Source organism: Struthio camelus, chromosome 3 (assembly GCF_040807025.1).
Source record: "Struthio camelus isolate bStrCam1 chromosome 3, bStrCam1.hap1, whole genome shotgun sequence".
Classification (NCBI taxonomy): domain Eukaryota; kingdom Metazoa; phylum Chordata; class Aves; order Struthioniformes; family Struthionidae; genus Struthio; species Struthio camelus.
Genome location: NC_090944.1, coordinates 49996095 through 50023536, shown reverse-complemented (window position 1 = coordinate 50023536; position 27442 = coordinate 49996095). Strand labels below are relative to the sequence as shown.

Genomic DNA, 27442 nt, shown 5'->3' with positions numbered 1-27442 from the left:
TCAGCACAGCGCTCTCATATGTTTGTCTACCACCGCTTTTTTCTCTGCTAGAAATATGGTGTTCCTACCTCGGCTCCACTGTATACAGGGAGGCCTCGGTTTGTCCTTTCGGGAGCCCAGAACGAAGCACATCTCCCTCTGCGTTCTCACAAACCGTACGCGGAAAGGGGCAGAGCCTCTTGGTAAGGCAGCATTCACTCACAGGGGTGCGTGCACCCAATAAAACAGTGAAAGCGCATCCCAAGACTCTTTGCCACACTTTGCAATACCACATATTTGAAAAAATAAGCCCGACAATTTAATTTTCTACGGTGATTCCAGTTTTGTATTCCATGCAAGAGTGTAATCATATTATAGTTCCATTTCTGGTCACGGAAATTCAAGTCTCTCATTAAAATCAAAACAAAAGTCCTATCTTAGAATAGTCTTTTTCTGGCAAAGGCATGTTGCTTTCCCAAATATGTTATGCTTTGCATATTCAGCACAAAACTCAGCCTTCCTATTCCTGCTTGCCAAGGGCTGAATTTCCTGAAGAGATTTATGCTGTTCCTGACTATCCCTGGGCTGACATCAGCGTGCCGCGCTGCAAAGCCGTAAGCCTGTAACTATATAGGCCCGTAGTCTGCATTTTGGGTCCCTGCCCAGAGCATCTCAAACCACTGTCTCCTCTTCTATTAGACAGGTCTGCTCTGGGTTTCTCTCTGAAGTAATTAACGTTATTTTCCTTTAAAGATATAGCAATCTAATGCTATTAGTATCAAACCTTCAACAACAAATTCACTTTTGCTTGGGTGAGGGGAAGGAGAGGACCTAAGAAATCAGAGCCCATTTTCAAATTTGAAAAAGGTCGGTGAAAAGCCCCGTTCACACCAAAGCCATAAACAAAAACACTAATGTTAAGCAGCTTTCTGTAAGGTGTGATGCCTTTTGGTGAGGGGGAGGGAAGAAAGGTTCGATTTTTTTTTTTTTCATAGCTTTTTGTGAATTTTAGCACACGTGGAAGCTGCTAGGCTGGCTGCTCGGAAGTCTGTTTATCCACGTGTTAGGGCTGGTGGGGACTGTAGTAACCTGAATTTTTTCCTCATTGCCCCACACTGGGCAATTTTATGGGCCTCGAGGGACCTTTCCTATCCTCTCCTTTCGCAGAGGGTACCCCAAAGGTGTTGTTTCTGTCTAGATGCAAATACGCATCAGGTTACATTCGCTCTTTCATGCTGAGGTTAATTCCCCTAACATGCCAACTCACAGGCGAGAGAACATCTTAAGCCACATATCTGCTAAAGAAGGGTCTCTTGGTCACGTTTTTGTATGAAAAAAACGCTCTCCCCCCTCCCTCGGGAGGGAGGTTTGCATTGCTTATCTGCCCCTTTCCCTTGTCCACTCCTGCCACGGGTTGCCCAGGGCAGCCAACACGCGGCCACGCCGGGCCTGCTTCACCTGAGCTGCTTCCAAATCACCCTCCAGCTCCTCCCTGGCCTCTCCCGGCCCCACGGAGGGTGCAGCTGGGGCTGGGCAGCCTGGCGATGCCCAGCCAGGCCCCAGCTGGCTGGGAACCCCCTTAGTGGGCAGCCTGGGAAAGGGGCTGCAGAGCTGCCTGTCTCCAGCAGGTGGGAGCCTGCCTGCACCGCTGCCCGCGCCGTGGCCCACTTGCACTGTGGCTTGCCTGCCTGCACGCCTGCCTGCATCCCTGCCTGCCTGCAGCCCTGCCTGCACCATGGTCTGCATCGCTGCCTGCCTGCCTGCCCTGCTGCAGCCCTGCCTGCACCATGGTCTGCATTGCTGCCTCTTGGCAGCCTCTTGGCCTGACTGCTGCCCGCCTGCCTGCACTGCTGCCTGCACAGCTGCTTGCCTGCGCCGCTGCCCGCCTGCCCTAGCCTGAATTTCCCTGAATGCAGGCATCCGAACCAGACCACGTCATCATTCCTGAAGTGGGACACTTTGCGCAAGACTTTCTTTTTTGATTTTTCCCTTTCAGCAACAGAGCAGTCAGCGCATTTTTCTGAAGCGTTGTTATTCAATCCAGAGGGGAGTCTTGTTGAGTTTTTGCAAGACATGACTGCTGAGGCTGAAAGCCGGTGCCTGAGCTGAAGTTCTCCTTTGCCATCTGACAGGTTGGGTGCCGCCGGCTGTTAAAAGTGCCAAAATGACCATCAGCTCCATCTTAGCAAGGGGAAAAGGTTTGCTCTGAAGGTCAGAGAACAGGCCTGGGCCGGCTTCGTTTCCCAGTGCACGGCCAGTTGCAGAGCCCGCCAGGCTCCAGCAACAAAAAGTACCGACCCAGGGTTCCAAAAGTAAAAGCACAAGCAAAACGGACTGAACAGCGATAAATATCTCACTTTTCCCCTTTCCTTTCCTTCTCCTTTATGTCCTCCTACCTCAGCAGAGGTGAAAATTGCAAATGTTCCCATTTCTCTGGTTGCAACTACAGAAGCAGTCAGAAACTTCTGCTGAAAGGCTCCACTGTGTGGGTGTAAGGCTTATCTCCCATCCTATCTAGTCACCAAAGATCTCACCAGGCTCATCCCAGACAGAAGCCAAGCAGCAGGTGGACAACAGTGGTGGCAGAAGACGGGCCGGCCGGGGTACAGGCGCGCTTCCTTGGGGACAAGTGGTAACTCGCTGCTGCAGTTGGGGCAATCAGCGCTGGCCCAGCCACACAAAGCAGATGTCCTGCTGCTGCTGCTGCTGCTGCTGCTCATTCACTTCGGGGTATGTTGGCTTGAAGGTGCAATGAAATGAGAACAATAGGTTGAATTGAAAAGGTAAGATGCTAACTGCGAGAGGGTAATAAACGTGGAGAAAGTAAGAATACAAGAACCCAAAATGCATAGCAAAAAACTTACTAATTAGGTTTGCCATTTAGTTGAGGTCTTTCCTCTCTTAAGGGTGTATTTAATATGCTTTAAACTCTACTCTAGTGTGCTTGTGAAAAGGCATACGTTCAGTTCTCTCTGTTTTATCTGGAACTAGAGCAATGTAAGAAAAACGCTCCTTCTTCTGTCTATTCCCCTCGCTCAGTGAGCTGCTGAGACCTTTCCGACAGACCTTTTCTGTTCCCCCTGATTCCCCGATGCTGAGCCTCATACGGTTCAGTGGCTCTTTTGAATGGCTTCAGCAGCTGACTATTTTAGTGGGACGTGCACAGATTCATATAACTGGCATCGACCCGGTTTGGAAGGGAAAAATAAGAAACAATGGTGAAACCATGTGGGTAAGTAAAAAAAAAAAAGCTGGCTTTTTCTGTAACACAGCTCATCTGCCATGTTACAATCCCAATGCTGCAGGCTCTTCCTTGTCAACATCTGGCATTTTATTTTTTCTATAAAGCTTCTACCTGCAGCAGGTCAAGGCCTCTCTGTCCTTGCTGAGCTAGCTATCCCCTGCTGAATCATTGCTCCCAGGTCAATGCAGAAAGCCCTGCTTTGTATAACAAGGATGACAGCACCTACAAGAGGCTTTTATGCTTTCTAACAGGGACGAACCTGTTTATCTATCTGAGTTATCAAAAAACAAAAAAAGAAAAAAGAAAAAAGTTGTTGGTTAAAAAGGAAATTGCTCCTGGACTGGAGGTCTCTCAGGAAGAGAAGTTCTGGCTTCGAGGCCAGGAGATAAATGCTGTTTGGCCTGTGGGCCATGAGGTGAGCTGGCATGATGCAGGTGCGGTGGCTGGGTGTAAGAGAAACTGGGACTGTGCGGCCGCAACAAGAGAAGGTGATGGGGGGGGGGGTCTACTTGCTGTCTTCATCTACCTAATGAGTGGCTGTAGGGGAAGATGTGGCCAAACTCTTCTCAGAGATACTTGGCAAAAGGGCAAGATGCAACAGGCACAAGTTATAGAAAGGGAAATTCCTACTAGATACAAGGAAAAAGCTGCCTGGAGTGGCGATGGAAACTTCATCCCCGGAGGTATCCAAAATTAAACTGTACCAGGGCCCTGAGAAACCCTATCTAATTTTGGTCTCCCAGGTGTAAGGGCAGAAAGTGTTGTCAAGATTTTTTTAGTAGCTCATAAAGGCAAATAAGCATTTTCTTCATTGTATGCTGGTCAGAAAAGAAATGCAAACATCAAACGTCCTCTTACAGGTCAGTTTATACTTGTATAAAGGTTCAAATACCCTAGCAAACCAACGGGAGAAATTAAAACCGTAACATGGGATAAATATATCAGCTTTAGACGGTGGCTGTGTTAATAAAAAGTCTGGCTCTCAAAACCATCTCTTGAAAGAGCAAGGAACCAGATACCGAGGTTAATAGTCTCATGTCCAAACCCTGTTGTTTTATGACATTGATGTGAAAAGAGCTTCTCAAATACTTCAAAAAATTCTTAACGGATAAATTACAATTTGCACTGCAAAAGAAATGTCAAAATTCCACCATTAAAAAATTGTAAATGATGTGAAGACTGAAATTAATAAAAGCTCTATTCAAAATACGAATCTGTGACACCACTAAGACTTGACGGCAGCTTCTGGCCATGTGGTCTGGGAAATAACAGGATTAATAGTCATGAGTCGTTGAGTCATGACTCAAATCAGTCCCTGAGATATCTCAGCATGGAGGCCCAGGGAATAACACTTAGAGAGGAAAAAGAAACTAAGCCAGGGAAGCGGGCGCCTCCTAGTGCTGAACAACCTGCCCAACACCACAAGTCCCACACCGCTGGAATACCCAGAGGGGATAGGGCTGCACACATCACCCATGACTGGACAGGTCTGCCCATAAGTGGGAACAGACCCTGCCAGCCAGTCCGGTTAGGGTTGCTACGCCATACGGCTTTGCCACCTGCTGTGTTTCATCAAGTACCGCTTGCCATTCACACCGTTTTGAGGTCCACTGAGAGGTCAGATAAGCTTCATCATGCAGCCGCCCTCTTCTGCAGACCGTGTGTGGTATGAGGTAAATTCAAATGACGCTACTAGTTTCTGGACCTTTCCCTATGTTATTCCATTTGCTCCTTGTCAGTGATCTCTTGGCTTTCTTGATCTACTTTATGTCACTGTAGGCTTAATCAGGAAGCAGCTTCTGTTTTATTCTTCCTCATTGGCAAGAACAGAACAGGAAAAAGAGCCCATCTCTTTGGGGAGCTATGTTCTTGGAAATATGCTGGAAAACGTATTCTTCTGATGAAGCTTTACGATTTACAGTCAAATCTGAGATGTATTTACTATCCAGTTTTTAAATATTTTCATTATTTTATCTTGATATTGTATTGTTGTAGCTACTTAATCAGAATGCCACGTGTTGCAATACCAAATGCTTTACAGAAGGCATAATGCCTTACATGACATAGCTTCATTTCCTCTCGTAAACATATTTTAAATTAATCAAAAAAGGATTAGCTTGGAAAGAACTATTTTCTTTAAAGATATACTAATGGCATTAGTTAAATTGCCCTCTGACTATTTACTGAGTGTCATATCAGCCACTCCAATATTTTGCCTGGGATCAGTGTCAGGCTGACAGGGCTGTAATTACTCCAGTTGTTCATTTAATTCCCCTCTAAATATTGGCAGAACAACCGTCTTACAAAGCACAACCTTCTCTGAATTACTATTGACAATTCTGTAACTGTTATTTATACCTGCATCATCTTTTGCCTTCAGAGGGCCCTGTCAGGTTTCCTGGGTCCGTGTTGCAGGAATAGCTGACCCTTCTCTTTTGCTCCATTTTGTCACCGTCTTGTTAAAAGCATTTTGAATTTTTCCTCAGTGGGCAGACAGGGGCATTTGGCATACTACTGATGAAACTCCCCACTGGGGCCGTTGAGAAGAGAAGAGAAAACTGAGAGACCCTTTTAGGCTGGAAATGTGCATACTGCAAAAAAGGGGAATGGAGTGGGCTCAGTAGGAGAGATGAAGAACAGAATCTCGTAGACAGAGCAGAATTAGTGCCTAGCCAGGATGTGCAGAGTACAATTTCAACTCCTTGTGAACGCTCTGATCCCTTTTAGTTCCAGATCTTCCAGCTAAACTCACACCCTTGAAGGAGCAGTGCCTCCTGGCAAACGAGTGTATTGTGTCTCAGTGGATTAGGACATATGGGGAGCGTCAGGGGAGTCCTTAACACCCGTAGCATCCCACATCTGCCTCCTCCAGTACACCTGCTACTAGCAGACAAAAATACTTCCCAGTGGGTTGCAATATGCACTAACGTGTGCACATTTCAATATTTTAACCCTCTTAAAACTGTTAAGAGTAGTTGTATTCTTTTCCAGTTTTGGTAGCAGAGCCTCGGTGCAAAAGGGCTGGTGCCTTGCTGCCGAGTGCACACAAAGCTGCCTAGTGCAGCTAACACAATGCTGGGAAATCACCGAACGGGCTGAAGCAAAAGGACACGGCTCAGGACACAATGCACATAATCTCTCAGACAGAGCGTAAGTCTACCAAAAGACACTTGCAGACTCAGATAGGTCTCCCTGGGCACAGCGACACATCATGTACGGAGAAAAGACGCATTCAAGGGACAAAGACATCACTGAGCAAGGAGCTCTAATGAAAGCCAGAGCGGTATTAAAGACTTGCCTCGTTGTGGTGCTGTAGCATTGTTATTCATTTAAGCAGCGGGGAATAGCATCCAAATGCATTAGTCCTGAAGCACTGCAATTCACCGAAGCACATTGTTAGCTGCAGCCTTTCAGCTTCCTGCCCACTGCAGGCTTGGCCTATTTCCCCTTCCTTTTATACAGTGTACAATCCATTTAGGGATTTATAGCGGCTTAGGGGGACATGTACTGTGCCTTGCCTCTATTTGGTTTTTATTCTGTGATAAGAAGGCTTGGGTTTATACATTCTTTGGCATTTCTTTCCCTCTGCCATTCACATTGAATAGCAATCTAATTCATTTTTGCTTGTGGTTTCCTGAGGTGTAGCGACGTCCTGCTCACTCACAGGGGAAATCCCAGTGTTTGCCACAGAGATCGTGCAGGCCTGCTCTGATGTGGTGCTGTAAGCAAGGGCTGAAAGAGAGACCAGAGGAGAGCACAGGCATAAAGGCAAATAGAATAATAAAGTGCAAAAGCTACCTGGGAGGGGGGGAACTCCTTGGCCAGTATGAAGTGACATGATTCCCATGCGGGTGCACACTTATGCCAGTTCGTACGCTGACTTTTAACACTGGAAAGTAAAATCTTCCTGTTAGGACATTCCCCCTTTCCCTTTCCCAGCAGCTCTTGGTCTCCCATAAACATGGCACCCTGGGTTACGGATCCGAGAATCTGTATTTGTATTTGCTTCTTGTGCCTGCAGAGGAAATAGTCTTTCCCCTTCTGCCTAGACTCCTTTAGTTTTAATCAAGGCAGTGCAAATGGATGTTTCCACGCTTCGCTCTGTCCGCTCAGCTCCTTGCAGAGTTTGATTTTAAGGCAGGTAAAGAACAGAGCTGCAAATGTTATGAACAGTCACCAGCACTGCTGACACCACCACAGTGAAATTCAGGGAATTTGCCACTCATCCCCAGGTTGTTCAAATTTTATGTAGCGTCTGCGTTAATACCGTCTTTGGAGAGGGTTCTGTAAACAAAAAATATGAAGTATCCAGCTGACATATTTACTTACACATAGCGTGTTGAGGGCTATGAACACCCCGAAGGATGTAAGCACACCTGTTAAAAAGGGTCACAAGATTCAGAAACCCTACTAACTCTATATTAACCCCAATTTTAAAAGTCTCCGACAACAACCCGAATGAATGCACTAACGGAGTAAAAAGCGAGTACTCTGACAGTGTGCCCTGGAGACACAGAGGGCTATTTCTGAAGGAAAAAGAGCTGCATAGGGTAAATAACTTTCCAGAGGTCAGATAGTATTTTATCAATCAGACAGGTACCCTTGTCCTCCTCCAGCTATTGCAAACTTAAGTCACAGCGCAGATGCAGAGACACATTCGTCTTTGTTTGCATTAAAAGCTTTTAGATAAAGGCTGACCCTCAATAGGAAGAGGACAGAAAATGTACACACGGCTGGGTCTTTATGTACACACTGCTGCAGTCTCCAGGTATATTTACACTATGAATACTGTGTATTACTGCGATATTTAAAGGTCTGAGTAATTAACTGAGCAAGAGAAAGCCAGGTTCATTTGACTAGAGTTAACACTGTGGCAGACAAATTGCATTGTGCCTTGCTTCTTGGGCACCGAGAGTACTTCTGCTTCCTTAAGGCTGCTGGTGGCTTGTAGGACCATTCTCCAAACAAGAGTTCTACTTCTGACAAGATCAGGATCTCACGGTGCAGCTGACTTAAAGGCAAAAAACCAAACAGACAAAGAAGAAAACATAAAAACCTTCAATTTTTTTGTTCTGACTATGCTCTCATTTTGAAGATGGTCTACTTATAAATAGACTGGCTGAGCAACCAGGTAGCTGGGAACCTACTATAAAGATTCAAAACATATTCATTTCTATTTGAGTAAGAGCTCTACATTTTTACCTTTCATGTTGAGTTTTCATTTGTTTCAGCTGCCTAAAATGTTTTTCTTTTTAGTGGATTATCATTTGTATTCAGCTCCCACTGCAACCCAGATAAGCACAGTATCGGACTTGAAGCATAAAAACATTCGAAGAAAGACAACTTCAGCCTTAAAAAGGAAATAAATGGCCTTTCCTATTGTGAAGCTCAAAACTGCTCGGTTGAGCAATTTGTGTCTGTAGTCTTCTTGATCTGTTTCTGGATCAGCTACTGACTGACTGTGAGGGATCTGGCACAACCATTTCACTCTCTGATGACTGTCGCCTCTCTGGAGAATTGGTCGTATAGTTATCAGACTCAAGGGAACTGTAACTTTCAACCATATTTTAAAATTTGCTCTGAGTTCTTCCAGTGAATGTTGTTAGATGTGGGTGGGATGTAGGTGCTTCCATTCTTACTAATGTGGGATCTGGAATGCAGGTGGTGTGTTTAATTTCAGATTTATGACCACTCATTTGATGAGTGAACAGGAAAAAATGCCATGAGATTATCAATCCAAGTTGAACTAAACAGTGGTTCAAATTTACCATATTTTGTCATGAATTCCTAGAAACCAAACCAAAACAAAAATATGTCAGTCCATAAGCTTAAATAACACAGCAATCTGAGGAAATTGCAATCTACTCACAACTAGTCTACAAGCTGTAAAATCAGATGAATTTGTGGAATATGCTGTTCATTGCAAATTACTCATTCTGTTCTTGTTCAGTATCCACAGGGCTTTCTATCTACTGAATGAAAATAGTGCTATATCTTTTAATCTCTAGTTGTAGTTTTATGCCCCTCATGGAGGAAGCAGGCAAAATTAACCCTTCGCCTACTGATAAGCTCAAGATTGAGCAGAATTTGAGGGCAATATTTAAAAATAATTTTCTTTCTTTTCTCTTTTATCAGTCACATAGCCATCTGCTCTCTTTTCCCTTGATGTCTGAATTTTTCACCTTTGTTCTAATTTTAAGATACCAACTTCCTATCATTTTTCTTCTAGGAAAATCATAAAGAAATAATGCTGGAAGGGACTCCAAGAAGTAATTTAGTCTGGCCCTTTTTTCTAAGTCAGGATCAACTATACCTGTCTTAATGACTTCTAGTGATGGCAAGTGCAAACCCTCCCACATGATCTATATTCATGCTTCTGTTGCTATCCTTACTGTTAGAAAGTTTTCCTAGCGTCTAATACCCAATCTCACTTTTCCCTTACAAATCTTTCAGCGTCTTACTCTTTGTTCTCTGTGCTATGGTCGTTCGAGACAGAGTATTTTTCTCTTTGCAATAACTTTTGCATATCTGAAGGCAGATACTGTGCCATTTCTACCCTTGCCAAATTTTCTCTTTGAGCTAAGCATCCAGCTTGTTCACAGCTTCCTTGTACGTCATTTGCGAAGCATGATATGTTCTTGCACGCTGACAGTGAGTCACTGATAACTGCTCCTGAGGTACAGCTAGATAAACAAAGCTAAACCTATCAAAGGCTTACATCCACCCTATGTACGTTTCATCAAGACCATGCTTCCCTGGCTTGCTTACGAGAACATTGTGTGAGATGGAGTTAAAAGCTTATCTAAATATACTGCCTCTCCCCAAGATACTAAACCTGTCATGGAAGGCAATTAATTTTTTTCAGCATGTTTGTCCTTGATGCATCCACACTATCTATTCCTTATGCAGTTGTTTTCTTCCGGGACTCATCCGATGATTTGTTCCAGAATTTTTCTATGAATTGCCCATCTCCGAACTTTTCTGTGAAAAATGATGCAAAACAACCAAAGGAATTGAACATGTTCTTTGGGCTTCTCAATATCTTCTCTTATTAAATTCCCTCTATTAATCAGAGGATGAAGGTTTCTGATCTCTCATATGTAACAGGGGACTACCAGCTTTTACTGGAAAGCTAAGTTAATTCATCTTTATCCATTGCTTGTCAATCCCCATTGCTCCCAGGAAGCAAAGTGGTGCATAAGCAAGGAATCAGCAGTTTTTAAGGATGTATACAAAGTTGCAAAAATCTACTCCAAAGAGAAGAAGAAATTCCTTTTGATGGAAACCTTCATAAAACTTTATATAGACTATTGCAAAGAAGTTTGAGAAGAGATTTGGTTTGAGTTTATGCATCTATCGTCGCAGAGGGAAAAACCGGTTATTAAGGTATTTTTTATCCTTATTGAGGAGGAGATGTGAATCAATGGACAATGAAAGCAAATAATTTTAAAAGCTAAGATCAGTAGAGCTTGTTTAAGCAGCAATAGAGATTAACCATCGGAACAAATTGCAGGTGACTGATTTGGCATTTCTTGAGGCTTTCGCCATCTCCTGAAGCCTGCATGACTTTCCGCTGGAAATGTTTTAGCCCAGCTAATCACTAAGCTGGATCTTGGAAGATGGAATGAAATCTCAATAACCCTTGATGTGTTGTTTCTGTGGCTCTTGGGGCAGCGCTAATGCTCACTGAAGTCAATAAAGCTGAGGCAGTCTGGACCAAGTAGAGATCCGCTCCCCAGGGCCTTCAGAAAGGCCTTTCCCAAAAAGAGCCTGTGGCTCTGCCATATGCTACTCTGCTTTGGTAGGATCTCTTCTAGACAGGCGTATGCAGAGAGGATGAATGTCTCCCCACGCTCTCCTTTCTCTCATCCCTCCATGCCCTCCCCCTGCCCTCCTGGCTGCTTTCCATAGACCCTGTGCACACCCAAGCTGTGCGGTAGAGCAGGGAGGTACGTGACACAAGTCTTGAAAGCACCAGGCACTCCAGCCACAGGATCACTGCATATTAAAGTAATGTAGAAAAATACAGAAGATCAAAATACTATGCTGTAGAGCTAAAGAGGAATGATGACTCTTTGGTGGAAGCGGATACATGCTTGTTAACACTTTTCAATGTATTGGAGTACCTATGACACGTGCCACTACTATATAGATAATTTCAGTGATTAAAGCACTACTTATGACACGAGTCTGACCAACTACACTACTTTGGTTAACCAGACAGAAACATACATATAGGCCGTTTTCCACAGGTACTTGAAAAGGGTTCAGTTTAAACTAATTTATAAAATAGCCTGTTTGGACAAAAAATAATTGTTCTCTGAGAATACATGAATTCAACACTGCTAGAAAATCCCTGCCATCTGACGTAGAGGGATTTATAGGTTTAGTGGAAATTGCTTTCCCCACTGTCCAGATTAAATACTGCAGGATGATTTTTTGTATGAGTAAACATCCTTCCAAAAACGTTCAGACCAATAATGTCTTAAAAAGAGAAACAGAATCTACGTTTTGGTTTTCTTCTTCCTATACGGACTATCTCTGGATACAGAACCTTAAAGTATCATGTTGACTGTCCATAAAATGCATTTTAGCATCTTCTTGCTGTTGTGGGGATGGCTTTTGTGCACTGAATGCAGAGCCCACCGACAAGGAAAAGAAATACATGAAGTATACAAGAAAGGCAGGTGAGTCTCATTTTTTATAATCAGGTTTCTGCAATTTGGACAAATGTAATGTTTCAAGTTAACATATAATGTCTAAGAGAAAGCTGGAGTTTGCATGTGGAGATTGTGCTCTAAAATATTTTCTTTTGCTGTTTTTGCCAGTGAATAAGTATTAATGCATTTTTTTACAGTGAAAACCATTTGTCCCCAAAAATCTGGGTTTGTGATTCAATTCAAAGTTTGGAATGGGGCAAAAAGGAAGCACTGGCTTGTATTTATTGTGGTTAAATCGTGATGGAGTATTTACATGAGAGTGGGCAGGAAGCTTAAGTCAGTAAGGGTTGTTGTATTGACTGAGATTGATTGGGGATCTGATACGAAGAAATTCAGAATTTGTTTTCTTATTCCCATACTGATTGTTTTATAGTGCTTTTGATGGGAAGAATGTCAGGCTTTCTGCAAACTTCAAGTCAGTTAGCAGAGGGAACAGAAAAAGGGCATTCAGTATTAAACGGAGATCAAATATTCAGTCCATACTTCCCTTCCCTCTCTCTCTCTGACTCTCAAAAAGGCTATGTGAAAATTTTCCTCCCACTATCCTGCAGGCAGCCACTTTAGGAGATTTTGATTTGAGAAAGGTTTTCTGCTACAGGAACTGTTTCAGGTTGAGTTTTGATTACTCATATTCTATTTGGAGAATATTTAGAATTTTGCATAAGGATTTTTAAATTCAGGGACATCACAAAGGTATATCTGGAGGAAAAATCTTTTTCTTTTGGGAGGACATAGCTGGTGTATTTATATGGAATCACTGTTTAAATAATAAATCTCTACTTACTTCTGCTAGTCACAGACTGAAACTCTAGTTTCTGCTTTGCTATAGTCACTCTTTGTGTTCTTTAATGACTCATATCAATATTAACACTGTAAAGTGCACTGCAATAGAGACGCAGGAGTATTTGCTTTCAGGAAAAATGATCAAAAGGTGGAATGGAGGAAAGCATGGTGCATATCTATTTTCCAGTAGCCCCTTGCACCTATTGCTTAAGAAAAGCAAGACAGGACTATATTATAGAGCAATTGCAGTGTCACGGTTAGCCCTTGGGGATCCATGAGCCATCTTGTATGTATGAAATGGCTTCGGCAATGATGACACCTTAGTGGAGGTATAACTGGCAAAATGGATGCAATTGCTCTATTCATGATCAGCCCCCAGGGGATACGTTACCACAGAGAGTACTGTTGCAAGACAGCCACGAAACTTTTATTTTCACTGAAGGTTTCATGAGAGTGGCAGCGGAGGTGACATGCTGGCTGTAGCAAAGGGTGAGGAGCAGGCATTACAACTCAAACTGAAAAGTTTCCAGTACAAAAAAAACCCATACATACAACCATTTTCTCATCTAGGATCTTTAACACAAATTCCTCCTGCTTAAACACTTTAAAGTGTTGGTGCAATTAAGTAGCAATATAACAAATCATAGCAGAAGTAAGTGTTAAGAATATGCAAAAATGGAAAAAAAAAATACTTATTCAATGGCTCAGAGCCACTCCTGTGAAGGAAGACGACCCTGTCAGGCAGCCTCTAAGGCGTCTCTACCCTGAGGAGCCAGGTCCACTGCCCTCTGTGCGCACCTGCACTAGTCTGGGAGGTCATTTCAGGCCTGTTTCAGCCTTAGTGGTGGGCAGTACCTACGGTCAGGAGGGCTGATGGAGAGAGAGGGGCCCAGCGGTAGTATAGCCCACTAGCAGCATGGTGCCCACTTTGGTGCTCACTTCACCCTATGAGGTGATAGGCCAAGACAGGCCAATGATCTCACCAGCCTTTTACTTTTTAAGGACCATTGTGGTCATCTATCATATTTACCGCTTAGCACAAGCAACAGAGTCTTCTATGTCGTTTGTACACTGTACTTCTGACAGTTATCTTCAATGACAGATAAAATCAGAATAGGATGGCAAGTGTTTTTTTTAACTTTGGCTTCCAGCTGTTTGGTCCTATTTTCTGCTAAATTGTCTCTTCTTCAGCCAGGTGTTTGTAGATGGATCAAGCCACTTCTTCATCTTCTCTTAGATATATTCATAAGATTAAGCTTCTTAAATTTCTCACTGTAAGGTGTTTCCCAAACATCCCTTCCCTTGACTCTGTCTTCTGCCTCTTTTCCTCATCCCATTATTGCTTTTGCACAGTCAACAGCAGAACTGGGCACACTATTTCTGTAGTGCTCACATAGGTGCGCACTTGATCTTACAAGTACAGCCAGTCCTCTTTGCTTTTATATGTAGGACCTTTGCATGTAGAAACAGCATTGAGATGCTAATCACATGAGACAATTTTGAAGTAGGCAGGGTTCCTTTGCATTTCAGTCTTGCCTTTTCCCATTGGAGAATTAAATCTTGGGAGAAAGAAAGATAGATATAGGGGGATCCTCTAGACAACCAGAAGTAGAAGCTTGTAGTGAAAATTGCTCCAGAATATTTTGATATTGACACTTTTCCCCCTTTCTTCAAGACTCAGTCCTGAATATTCGCTCTGCAGAAGTTACTGCAACTTCCTGTGTTACTCCTCCCTGAGCACTATTATCTCTTATTCCGTAAGGCTTGAGGCAAGAATCGAGAGGGTCCAGTCCATCCTTTCACTGAAGCCTCTGTCTTTTGGCTAAAACTTTTTGAAGAAGCCACAAGGCTCACTCAGGGGTACAGAGGGGCCTGCATGTGCATTAGCTGTGTGGGCTGCTATGGGGAAAAGTGAAAAACATAGTGGCCAGGCTGGCTCCACACCACAGCAGCATGCTCAGGGCTGGCTTAGTTTGCACCTGTGGCCTTTCTAGCCTTCAGAAGCCCTTTAGGGGCATAAGACCATCCGCATGCCCAACTGCTACAGCTCGAAGTCAACCACTGATGCGTGTACCTGCTGTAGTTAGCTGCTGCTTTGGCTGTGCTGCTATTTTCCTTCTCTCCTTAAAAGATGTGCCCAGCTTTGCTCCTGATGCTCATGCTGTAGCTGTTGGAGGAAATGTAAAGGCATTGAGCTTGTTTCTTTTGATAGTGCTATTCCACTAGTGTTATATTTTTCCAAGAAGACTCACAATTGCTCTGTACTCTGCTTTCAAATAAAAACTCACCATTTGCTCAGCAGTTTTCATCCCCCAGGCTTGCTTGTTCACTTGCCCAAATCTAATTGACCCCACAGCCTTTGCACCCTTGCTGATAGAGGGAGTGAATGGTGTCCGCAGGGTCAGACACCAATTCTGTCACAGTTTTTGGCACTGCAGGTACCCCAAAGTAGCTATTCTAGCATGAAACAGAATGGCCTTGAAGAAGGATGGGCTGAGAGGCATGATTTTCCCCATCAGAGTTCACACACGCAACACTGCCATTTGGGGCTGGTATGGCATGACAGAAATTTTGCAAAATTTCCTGAATAATTCCTTGAATTAAAGGCTGATGAGGCTTTGGAACGCAATGCAAAGTGTGCCAAGACAATGGCAAATAACTGTAGGTCAGAGCATGCGTACGGTCACAGTGAAAGTGGTAAGGTAGCTTGCTTTAATGCATGGGACTTACTACAGAGCCTTCTAATATTGCAGTTCATTGTGAAAAATGTCTATGTGACAGTCAAATAATCAGCTTCTGATTTTTGCTAATCTCCAGAACAAGTCAGCTCAAAGGAATCCCACTTTAAAGCGTAGCAGTACAAAAATAAAACCTTTCACATCTCGTAGACCCGTTCACAGTTTGCAGTCAGCTGTGTGCAGATCACGCAGGGCTTGCAAAGCTTTCTACTCCTGCTAACTCCACAGTGCCAAAACTCCTACAGGAAGGAACTTAGATCCAGGGCATCAGCAAGGTGGCTGTCTGCTGCTTTCCCAAATGTTCCATCTCTTGGAAAGCCACCAGGCTGCCCAGGGGGCACCAGAAGGGTAGTCTAAAGGTCACAAATCTTTCAACCAACCAAAAGGTCGAAGTCTGTATTGCTAATTAGACTTACAGAATCATTACTACAAAAGAAGATGAGCAATAGGAAAAGAACTAGCCTGGAGCTGAGCCCAGGTTGTTCGGCTAGAGCCGAGTGAAGAGGAAAAAAACCCCTCTTTTAACACTAAAATCTCCCCAGCCAGCATTATAATCACTATTCAGGCAAAGGACACTCAGTGGAAGAGGTTTCACTGTACAAGATTTATGGATCTTGTTTGTTTAATCTTAGCTGAGAGACTCACTTCACGCTTTTAGTCATGTCCCTACCATTCTCTGCCCATGTTATAATCATTTTACCTCACTCTGTTCTTCAAATAGCAGCTGATTTTCTGCTCTTCTAGTGCTCCCTGTCCATGTTTCTACCAATAACAGCTATCTTTTAGAGTAGTTGAATGACATCCTCTACAACAAGCCCTTGGATTGTTATCAGAAGGTCTCTCTCATAGCAAAAGATCTTTCTCTTTACAACACTTTCAGATGTTATTACAATTAGTGACACTCTTCGTAGCAGATGGGAGCTACCCTGCTTCATTACGGCCATGGTTCCTTCCCAGTTCTTTCTCAAAGACTCAGCATCCTGCTGAACTTTTGCAACATTAAAATTACATTCCCTTGCTTTTGTTAAATTCAGATAGGACTTCTGCACAATCGGGTCATCAGTACCTGGCTATGTTGTCTGACTATTCTGGTACCTTCACTGAAGCTGCCTGCTACATGTTGAGCAGGTTGTACCTTTTCACCCTTCAAATGCCTTCTCTGGCCTTGTAAATTCATCCTAGAGCCCTGAGAGGAATTCTTCCTTTACCTTCCAGTAATCCATAATTTTTTTTCTCTAGTCCTAGAGTTTTGCTCTTTTGTTTTATGTTAATGTGAGGATCGATCCTGAAAACTTTTATTTGCATGAGGAAGGCTTACTAATGCAAGTTGTCTTTAGAGCAGATCTTCAGAGTGCAAGATAAGCCTGTGAAAAGCCCCATAAAAGCATTGCCCATAATGAGCAGCATTGTCAGCAGTGAGCCAGATCCAGTGGGGCACTGAGCACTCACAGCTCCCAAGCCACTGTTTTTTAAGATCAGCATATGCATTGACAGCACTGGGTATCACAAGAGCAGTAAGAGACCCAGTATGGGCTTGAGGTCAGTGCAACTGAGTTGTCTCCATGTCCTCTCTTGGTAACTTGCTTTTCCCTTTCCTCCTTTCACCTCCATCTCCTTTTCTCCTTTTCTTTCCCCCATTCAAGTTTCCTCCTCTTCTACATCTTGCTCTCTCTCCCCGAGGACTTTCTCTGCTCTCCTCTTCATCTACCTCATTTATTTGCCCCAGCCACATCTATTTCTCCTGTCACACAGCCAGGCTTCCCTGCCAGGTTTTCTGCTGCTGCTTCTTGCTCAATATTATTCTATAACTTCCTTCTCTCCTCTGGCAACTGTTGCTACTGGCTGTCTTACCTCTTCTTCCACTTGCCAGAAATCCTTTCCTTGTCTCCAGCAGTGCTCCTATCCTTTATCCTATTATACATTATCTTACTCTTCGTTGTTCCTTTGTTATTTCTCTGTTTTTTTCCTTTCCATCCCTGTTGTTCTTTCAAGTAACTTTAATCCTGCATAACATCTTTCTTCAGAAATCCTGTGTCTTTTCTTACAACCCAACCACAAATCGCCTATCTTTGCTTTTATTGCCATTGCAAATGATCCTTCCGTAAGAATGATATATTCTGCTTTCCTCATTATCATCAGCTTCCTTTCATCCCTTCTAGAACTTATTTTGGGCCTACACTTCATGTAATTTTTTATCTTTATTCAGGTGATTCAAGTCAAAAGGTTACCTCCACTTCTGTAGTGAAGTTCATAGACCAGGTACCATTAAATTACCATACCACTGATGATAAAATCACCAGTCAATGTTGCTACTATGTAACTTGCCTAGGATCAGAAACTTCATATTGTCTTTTAGCCTACCATTACTCCAGTGAACTTTATGAGCTTGCAAACTCGCATAAGGAGACATAACAGGCTCTAAAATACTACCTGTAGGCAAGCAAAAAAACAAAAACAAACAAAAAAACCCCAGCCAAACCCAGCAATGCTGCAGGCCAGATTCCTCTCTACTGAGTACATTTAAATTGTTTTACCTAAGATATCACTCCTAAGGCTGGTGATTGCCATGCTGAGGATACTATGCTGTTATAAGTGGAAGGCTGAGCCGATAGCTCAGAGCAGGCTCTCACAGGGCCTGTGTGCGGTCCATCTTCAGGGAGAGAGGAATTGCCCCTGCGCACGGCTGGGAACACATCTGCACAAACAGCTCTGCCACAGGCTTTGTCTTGCTTGTGCTCCATAAGGCATGAACCATCAACTCCATAGACCCATATGCATATGCAAATCCATCCTACCCTTCCTATCCTACTATCCAGGCCATTTATTTTCTCATCAGCTTGTGTATTTTTTTTCTTTTAATTTAGCTGTCGTCCACCTTAAGTCAACATTTGGCAAAGAGGCAAATCAGCAAGAAAAATCTGAAGAGAGTAGCCAAGTTGTTGCTCCACCTTTTCTTTCTCTGTAACGCTCAGCCTATTACTTTTTTGTGGTCAGGTACCGGTTCGGCTGCAACCTCAGCTACAGAGCTGAAGGAAGGCTGCAGTTTGCTAATCATCTATAATGCTACATTACACAGTATAAGCACATCCCTACTGGCCAAAGGGGCACCAGCTCTGTGTGCTGTCTCCAAAAGCATCTTATGGTAAAGAGAACAGAAAAGAAATGGCACCTCTAGGGAGACCTTTCTCAGGTACAACTTTTCTGCCTCCTGCACTTCCTGGCTTTTGGATCTCCTGAGTCACAGGTTGGTCCTTATCCAAAATGGTTCTGCTGGTCTTTTTTAACATGAACTGCCTAGCCACCTTTCAAACTCACTCATATTTTTAGCATTCAGCTTTCTATGAGAGTGGATTTCACAGCATTATGATATGCAGTGTTACTGTATTTCCTTTCATTTCTTCACCTTGTTATGTGTAGTTTTATGTAACTACATCATATCACTCTGTAGTTGTCTCCGTCCTCATCTAAGAGCCCTGCTCTGTTCAGTCTGTCTGCCAGTCAGTCTCCATCCCTGACCAGCCTTGGCTCTCTCCCCTTGCTCTGCTCTGTTTTTCTATAGTAAGGGTATTGGATAGGTGAGATGTGAGCGTGCCTTAGAGTTACTAGTAGCATTGAAATGTTTTCTATTTGGTTTGCTGCTCCTTTCCTAACACCACCTAGCATGCTGTTTATCTTTTTGAGCACTGTGGAATGTTAAGCTGATGTTTAAGAAGAAGTAGTCACAATGGTACTGATACTAAGACCTCCTTCCTCAACAGTAACAGCTAATGGAGAGGTCTACATTTATCTTTGTGCTGCTTCCGAATGTACATTGAAAAAATGTGGAAGTACGAAGTGTAAAACAATGTGCACTGGTCTGTTGAATTTCTGCTGCCATTTTATCTTACGTTGGTTGGTATCGTGAGATCCTGCAGGAACTCTTCACCTCCAGTTTTAATTTTGACTACCTTGAACAGTTATATATCCTCGGAAAATATTGTTTCCTAGTACTTAACCTTTTTTCCAAAATCATTTATAAACTTACCGAACAATATAGTTCCCATGGGACTATACTGACATCTTTCCTTCATAATGAAAACTGTCCATTATTCCTTTTAATTTCTATTTTATAATCCTCTGCATGAGGAGTTCTTTTTCTGACAGCTTGGTTTCTTTACAAGCCTTTGGAAAGGAACTGCCAACACCTTTATGGAAATCCAAGTACACTATGTCACGTGGATTAGATAAGGTCATGTTGACCCTATCCATATGTTCATTACCTTTGTTAGAAAATCCTGTTACATTTATAGGGCATAACATCCCTCAAAAAAAATCAAAATCTCTCTCACTCTTCTTCAATATATACGATATTTATCTGTTGTCTACTCTGGGTAATTTTTACTACAGTTGTAGCTAATTTGTCCAGGGCAGAAGTCCGTAGCTCCTTGGATTGCATTTGCAGCTATTTTCCAAATCAGTGTGATGTTTTCACCTTTCATTCCTGTGACACCAAGGCCAATTTAAAAGATAGTTTGACAGTTTCTTATTTGGCTTTCTTCTGGGTGAAATCCTGGTGACTTGTTAGTATCCAGCTCATTTATTTTAATCTATCTCTGGTCTTGTGCAAATATGGGTATTTCTTAACTTCTCCCAAAGAATGGAATTGTTACAATTCTGTATTTTTGGTACTGCAAGTAAATTCCTTAACTGCTGATGTTTTTGATTGCTTTTATAAAGACAGAATGTTTTCACTGCCATAAGGAAGGAACTAAAACAAGTGTAGTACTGCTAATTAGCTATTTATTCCCTATTCTGTATTTGTACCACTCTTTTTCTGTACTCCATGTAGTTCTTTGTATTCTCTTTTGCTGAAGTCACAGAATCACAGAATCGTTTAGGTTGGAAGGGACCTCTGGAGATCATCTAGTCCAACCTCCCTGCTCAAGCAGGGACCTCTAGAGCATATTGCCCAGGATCACATCCAGACGGGTTTTGAATATCTCCAGGGAAGGAGACTCCACTACCTCTCTGGGCAACCTGTTCCAGTGCTCAGTCACCCTCACAGTCCATCTGTGAGGAAGTCCATCTTATTGATACCAGACCATTTCTCTAATGTGCTGAAGTTGCTCTGAATTCTAATCCTACTCTCCAGAGTGTCTGTATCTCCTTCAAGCATGCTGTCATTCACAAGTTTTTTAGTACTGGCATTTGCATCACTGTGAAACATTTTGACTAGTAGCAAGTCAAGGATGAAATCTGTGAAACCTGGTTAATATGTCTTCCCAGCCTGACAGCAAAGTAGTGGCAGTTACTCTAACCAAAGTCTTTCAGCCATGGTCATTGTCACAGTTCCATCTAAACCATATTCCACTTAGCAATGAAATCTACTTTTCCTCCTACTTACATTAAGGCAGACAGTTACACTGTCAAAAAGCATGTTAGACTGGTTTGACATAAATTATTATAAAGATTCACGCTGAGTGATCTTTAAAATCTTGTTTTTCTTGTGCATGCTTACAAATGGATCATGAATTTGGTCCAGTTTCTTTCCAAATATCAAAACTGGAAGACCTTTCTTTTGTCCCCTTTCTGAGTGCAGGTTCTGTATTTGCCTTCACCATTTCTCAAGGACACCACCCATCTATGACAAGTTCTCAGAGGTAATTGCTAATGGCTCAGAGATTTTATCAGCTGCTATGCTAAGTGCTCTTGGGGAAGAGTCATCGGGCTCTGTTGATTTAAACGCATCCAATTTTTCTAACTGCTCCTAAAGATGTTTTTCCCTGATCTGCACTGCGCTGACACGATTTAACTGGTCACAATTCAACTTTTATTTGAAGAGCAAGGCAGACATTAAACATTTCAGTGCTTTCTGCATTACCCGGTTAGTTGCCGCTCTTCACTTCATCCATCTATTTCTGCTATTTACGTACTTCACTCCTGGCACCATGCCTGCTTACTCTTCCAGCCAGCAGAACAGACCTCAGTAATGCTCCTTCTTCTCCCTCAGTCCCTTCCTTTCAATCCATATAACACAAAACTGAACAAACTTGAACCCTCTGGATGCAATTTCTGGCACATATGGGCTGTTTGTGCATTTATTTGTACAACCTCAGGCACAGTACCAAGATCTCAGCTGGCATTATGTTTCTGTGAAAAATCAATATGTATAGCTTTGTTTAAATGTTTTTCTTTGGCTTGTGCTCATGTCCAGATAAAAAACAAAGGAAGTGCACAATATATATGTCTCCCACCTTAGCTTATTTTGCATTCTAAGATTGCTTTATATTTAAGTAATACTGGATTAAAATAGGCTTCTTGTTGAATTTTCTCTATCATTCAAAAATAAGATGGTAGATCAGCTCTCACAGAATCACGGAATCACAGAATGGTTGAGGTTGGAAGGGACCTCTGGAGAACATCTAGTCCAACCTCCCTGCTCAAGCAGGCTCACCTCAAGCACGTTACTCAGGATTGTGTCCAGATGGCTTTCGAATATCGCCAAGGAAGGAGATTCCACAAGCTCTCTGCCCAACCTGTTCTAGTGCTCAGTCACCCTCACAGGAAAGAAGTTGTTCCTCATGTTCAGAGGGAACTTCCTGTGTTTCAGTTTGTACCTGTTACCTCTCGTCCTACCCCTGGGCACCGTTGAGAAGAGTCTGGCCCCATCCTCTCGACATCCTCCGACTGTTTCTCAGATTTTGTAGTCTGGATGCAGAAACTAGCTCACTCTCTCCATTTCTTTTCATAAATTTAACCACCTGCAGTAGCAAGGGGTGATCTTTCTTCAACAGCTTTAAACCTACTAAGCATAAGGATACATGACTGGACGTAACTAGAAGCAAATAAGAGCTTGCCAGACGCCAAGATAAAGTGCATTCTGTGATTAATTTTCCTCAGTTTTGAATGGCTTGTCTACAACTCAGAAGCTTGCAAGTCTCACAGTTTAAGAACAAATTAGTGAGTTACCATTCTTTCCATCCTTGGAAATTAATATTTTATACAGTGCGTCCCACCTCTTGCTGTCTATGCTACTGGATACGGAAAGCTTCCTCTCATTGTGAGTTTGATCTATCCTCCCTCAGATATGGAATGTTTTTTCTCCCTGTTCCTCTACCTCACTTTTCCTCCTTCCTCAAAGCACTTGTTTGGACTTTGGATTACCTCCGAGTCTTCACTCAGATCCCTTGCACCACCTATGCACTGGTATCTCCTGCTTGCTGTTAAGATCTTCCCAATTCGTTTGCAAATCAAAAAAGTTGCCACATGACATGGCAACTTTCTGTGGTTCCTCTGCCCCCGACCTCCTTTCCTTCACTTGGGAAGGGGAAGGGATCCTCTGGGTATATGTCTGCTGTGTGCAGTGCAAGGCAGTTCAGAGAGGTGAGGCTCATTTCCAGCCAGCAGCCCACACACCTGCACGCAGGGGGGCTCAGCAGCCCAGCGAGGACCCAGGATGATGCGATGCTTGTCCATGGGCCAGGTAGCACCTCTGCCTAGTGCCACTCTCTGATGAGCAGATAGCCCTACTCAGCCAGACCAGCCTGGGTAGATACCTACAGGTAGGTCCTGTACTGCAGGACTTTCACTGTGCAACGAGGAGGTGTCATTTGAACCTGATGTTTCCTTTCTGCTACTTCTGCTAGCTTCCTCTCTGGTCTTATCCAGTGCTTCTCTCCATCCTCATTTCCCCCATCCAGCCTCTTCCTTTCTCTTTAGTCTCACCTGGCTCACAGGCTCTTATGCAGATTCAAGCTCTCTTTGCTTCCGCCTCTCTTTTTCTCTGCAGAAACCTTCTGCATATTGGTGTAATGCAACTACAAACCCACATCTCACCAAGCTCCTTCCGGCCTCTTCTCTGTTTCTTTGCTTGACACTAGCCAGTCTGCTTTCTGCCTTTAACATGATGTTGATGTGGTACGAACCCAAGTCATTAACCAGTGATAAAACAGAGGGGCAAATGAAAGCTAGTCAAATATTTAAGCATATCTCTTTATTAATATTTTACCTAATCTGTTAATAATCTTGAACAATAATCACTTTTAGGGCTCAGTACTGTGTTCATCACTGTCATAACAGTGTGTTTGGCCTCGGGCAGCCCTGACAGGTCCTTCTTTTCCCCTATCTCTGGATAAGAATGCCTTCCACAGCAAATAACTTTTTTTTTTTTTAAACCATGGAATACATTACATTTTGGCCTTTGTATAAGCATCTGCTTCTGCATCTCTGCCTTTGCCATTTGCATGCCCTTCTCCCCAAGGCTCTGTTCTCTGCAGGAAACTGGGTCTCTCCTCTGCTCTCTCCTGGAGCTTCTGCCTGATGGACATTTCTTCAGTGCCTTGTCCAGCTGTGGTTTTATAGGGAAACTAAGGAGTGCTCCTGCAGTTTCCCTGCACGATGTGTCACAAGGTCTATGTGAGAAGGGTGCAGGATCTGAGGCACTGCACAAGCTGCCCACCAGTGATCTAGGTGCAGTGTGGGCTGGCTGCTCCCTCAGGGACAGGGAGCTCGGAGCTGAGCATGATAACACAGCTGGCAGGGATGAGGGAATTTTCATTGATTTCATTCATTTATTAATCAGTTTGTTCAGAAAACCCTCTCCAATAAAAAATGGCCACAGCTTGAGCAAAAGCAGGCTCAGTAAGCTCAACATCCTCCCTTACCTTGCATCAATGGTAGGATAGGCTGCAGATCATCTGCACGGCAGCAGAGTATAAGCTGCAGAAGTTACTACATGAGCTTATAACAGAAGAAGTCTTACATCTGACAAAATTAAGTATGTGGTGTTGTCAGAGGATGGTGGGGGAGAGTCTACAGTCTTTCTGCACCGGAGAAGGGGTGGGGGCATCATCCATGCATGAGATAGATAACCTTGAGAAGGAACGGGCATCCTGGGTCTCTCTTTTCCAGCTGTCAGGCTTTCCAGGGCAGCGGGTGCCTTCACTCAGGGCAGCAAGTTCAGGTTGAATTGCTGCCCTTAGCCCATGGCCAAAACGTTGCAGTGACGCAAGTGACTGAAGGGGCAGCAATTATGTCACAGTCACATATAAAAAAAATTTCCTGAGACAGGATCGGATCTGACATCTCTTGTCTGATCTGCCATCCTCCTTGCAGACCTAAGAATACTGTGAAGGGTGGAGAGGCCAGAGTGTCCCCATATTTACTATAATTTTCCTTTTTTAATAAAAAGTGTTAATCAATCTTGATTTAGGCAACAGAGACCAGCAGAACTAATTCCTTCTGGAAACACCATCTGTGAAGACTTTGTTAATGATCAATCGAGTGACACTCTTTGAGTTTGACATATAAAGACCATAAAGCATTTTGCAGAGTTGATAATAATAACACACTAAATTGTTTTGAATTGTCGAATATGGAAGTGAGCAATTTTTGTTGTCCGTAACCCGCACTTCCTGACATGGGCAAAGAGTTGGTCTGGCACTGTGAGTCCCCACGTCAAAGACACGTCCTCACGCTGAAGGCGTGCCTCCACCAAAGAGGGGGTGTGCTGCTGGGATTCCTAGGCTAGCACAAGCCCAGCTTGCTAAACCCATCTGCGCTGGTCCCTGGGGACATCCCCCTTCAGACTCAGGGAAGGCCATGTGAATCTGGCTCCGTCACTTCCAAATCCAGGGTGGTCCGTGCAGACCCAGTTCAGACATCTTCACTGCACGAGCGCCATCCTTCATAGAGGTGCCTGAGGTACTTGCTTTGCCCCCATCACCCTGCCATACATGTACTACAACCACTTCACAGTTGCCATCATTATCCAACACTCATGGATATTATAAAGCTTATTCTTGATTCCATAGCAAGTAGGTAAGAAAAGAAGAAATTTCTCCCACACTCTAGGCTAGTGGCCAAGTCACTGGCCACTCCTTTATAATCCCTTATAATGAATCCCAGCAACTTACATCCACCCCTTTCTTCAGGAAAATACCCCAGGTCTTACTTTTCATATCTTGATTTCATTCCCCAGGGAAGAAATGTTTTCAAATACTAATAAGATTATCCTAATAAGATTGTTAGATAGGCCACCGTCTATAACAGGCATATTTCCTTTTGTAGAGAAAATACAGAGTATGATTTATAGATTTGAAACATAAACTACGTTAGTAATTGTAAATCAAAATGCCAAGAAGGGATAGTGACCTGTCTCATACTTGCATGGTTGCATTCAAAATGCTTTGAGTTCTCTGGCATACCTTTCATTTCCTGAAATGAACCTGACATTTCTCTGGCACACATTCTGTGAAGCTGGGCATTCACAAATGCTTGCTGAGGCCTTCAGATTTCGTGTTGGCACTGTCTCTTTAAAAAATTAGACATGGCTGTCCCTAACCCTAGAGCCCTCTTTGCTGAGTTGGAGCGACTGTGAATGCCACAATAAATCTCAGACTTCTTTAAAAAAGGAGTAAACACCTTTTGCTTTGTTTATATAGCTCATAGGAAAATTTGGTCTTGGGTGAATGTTTTTTCCCTAGCAATCATTTTCCCACAATCCGTAAATTTCAGCCTTTGGGACAGTGATAACACACAATCCCTTGAAACGGTGGGAGAATCTGAGGGAATGAACATGGCTTTGGAGCATTTGCATCACCCCAGCTGCCGTCAGGGGCCTGAGAGCTGCTCTAGCAATGCATGAAGAGAACTGTGACTAAATGCAAGTCTGCTCCAATAATGTTTGTTGCTTTTTTCATAAAGTGTCTCAGTGAGCTTCATGTGCAGTGAAATGCCTTTTGGCACTGTAACTGTTTGGAGTTAATATTGACATGGAAAAAAAAAGGTTATTCATTATTCACTGCATTTTACCTCAGGAGTTATTGGTTTGTTTTAAAAACAGCCTGACATCCAAATGGAGGCAGGAGCAATTCTGCCATGGTGTGTGACTGTGTTGACAAGCAGTCGCGCTGAGCAATCTGTGACCAGTCTGTGGACCGAAGCGCCTGACTGCAGGCTGTTTGGTGCAAGCGCTTAGGGACAGCAAATGTGTGGAGAGGAAGGCATAGCAACCTGTGATTGATTCACAGCCAGAATGGGCAGGCTAATTGGGCCCCATAATGTAGCTGCCATTGATCATTTAGTCAGCAGAGCGCTCTTCAGAAACTGGAATAGAAAAGCTATTGAGCAGATGGAGATGGGGCTTCAAATTGCAGAAACTAGAGAAATAAGTGGGAACAGGTAAAAATGTTTCGCTGCTGCAAAAGGGAGCAGAAAAGCAAGGGAAGCGCAGTGGCTTCAGAGCTACAGCAAGGTGAATGAGATTGATGTTAAGGAGTGAAAGTGCTGAACAAAAGCACAAATGAGCAGTCTCCTGCGGTGGCCGAAGCATGCTCATTTTATGCAGATTTTTTGCAGATATAGAAGTAAAGCTTAGTTTAGAAGAAGTGGAGAATCACATAGAAGAAACTAGAGGAACCGTATGGGTTTGCCAGGTGTAGAGGAAGGGAGAGTATTCAGCCATGAATTATAAGGCCACGCCTTGACAGGCCTCCTTTGACAGCATAGGGTCAGGGCTAACGTGAAGTGTTAGGTAAGCTCTATAAAGAGAAATGGAAATCAGAAATAGCGAGAACATAGCCTCTTTTCTCCCTGTTTGAATACCAGCATTATTCCTAAACAGCCAGTTTACTAGGGCACTTGAAGTCATGTAAGTAGGTCAGATCTTTGCCAGAATCTGCTTATATTCAAAATATGTGAAATAACTTCCTAACGGCTGGATGATTAGAAGAGGGCAGCAGTGAGACATGTCAGCGGGCAGCCCAAGTGTGTATCTGCAAGGCAGAAGACTCCAGTTTCCAACGTCGACCCCAGTCTTGGGGCTTTTGTGCAGCCTTATTGCCCTGCGCTAGTCTCCTCATGGGAAGAACCAGGGTGGCAGCCGCACTCCTCCATGGGTAGTTGTGCGGGGCTGCGAGGAGGAGGAGGCAATGGCTGCACAGTAATGGCTGGTGGGAGAGAGGGAGGTTTGCTGGTTTGTGACCCCAAGTCAGAGGGAG

General features: G+C 43.4%; 1 protein-coding gene across 2 annotated transcripts in view; it reads left to right on the top strand.

Annotated features, from left to right (window-relative positions):
- The first annotated feature begins 4756 nt into the window (after positions 1–4756).
- The window catches only part of GABRR1 (gamma-aminobutyric acid type A receptor subunit rho1), a 47002-nt gene continuing 24316 nt past the window's right edge, over positions 4757–27442 (top strand). The window contains exons 1-2 of one of the 2 annotated variants that reach the window (XM_068937753.1): positions 4757–4896; positions 11818–11910. In XM_068937753.1, the coding sequence (XP_068793854.1) occupies positions 4892–4896; positions 11818–11910 (98 nt within the window). In that variant the 5' untranslated portion in view covers positions 4757–4891. Of the gene's footprint in view, positions 4897–11665; positions 11911–27442 lie in introns of those variants that run through there. The other variant, XM_009668357.2, reaches the window with a different exon arrangement.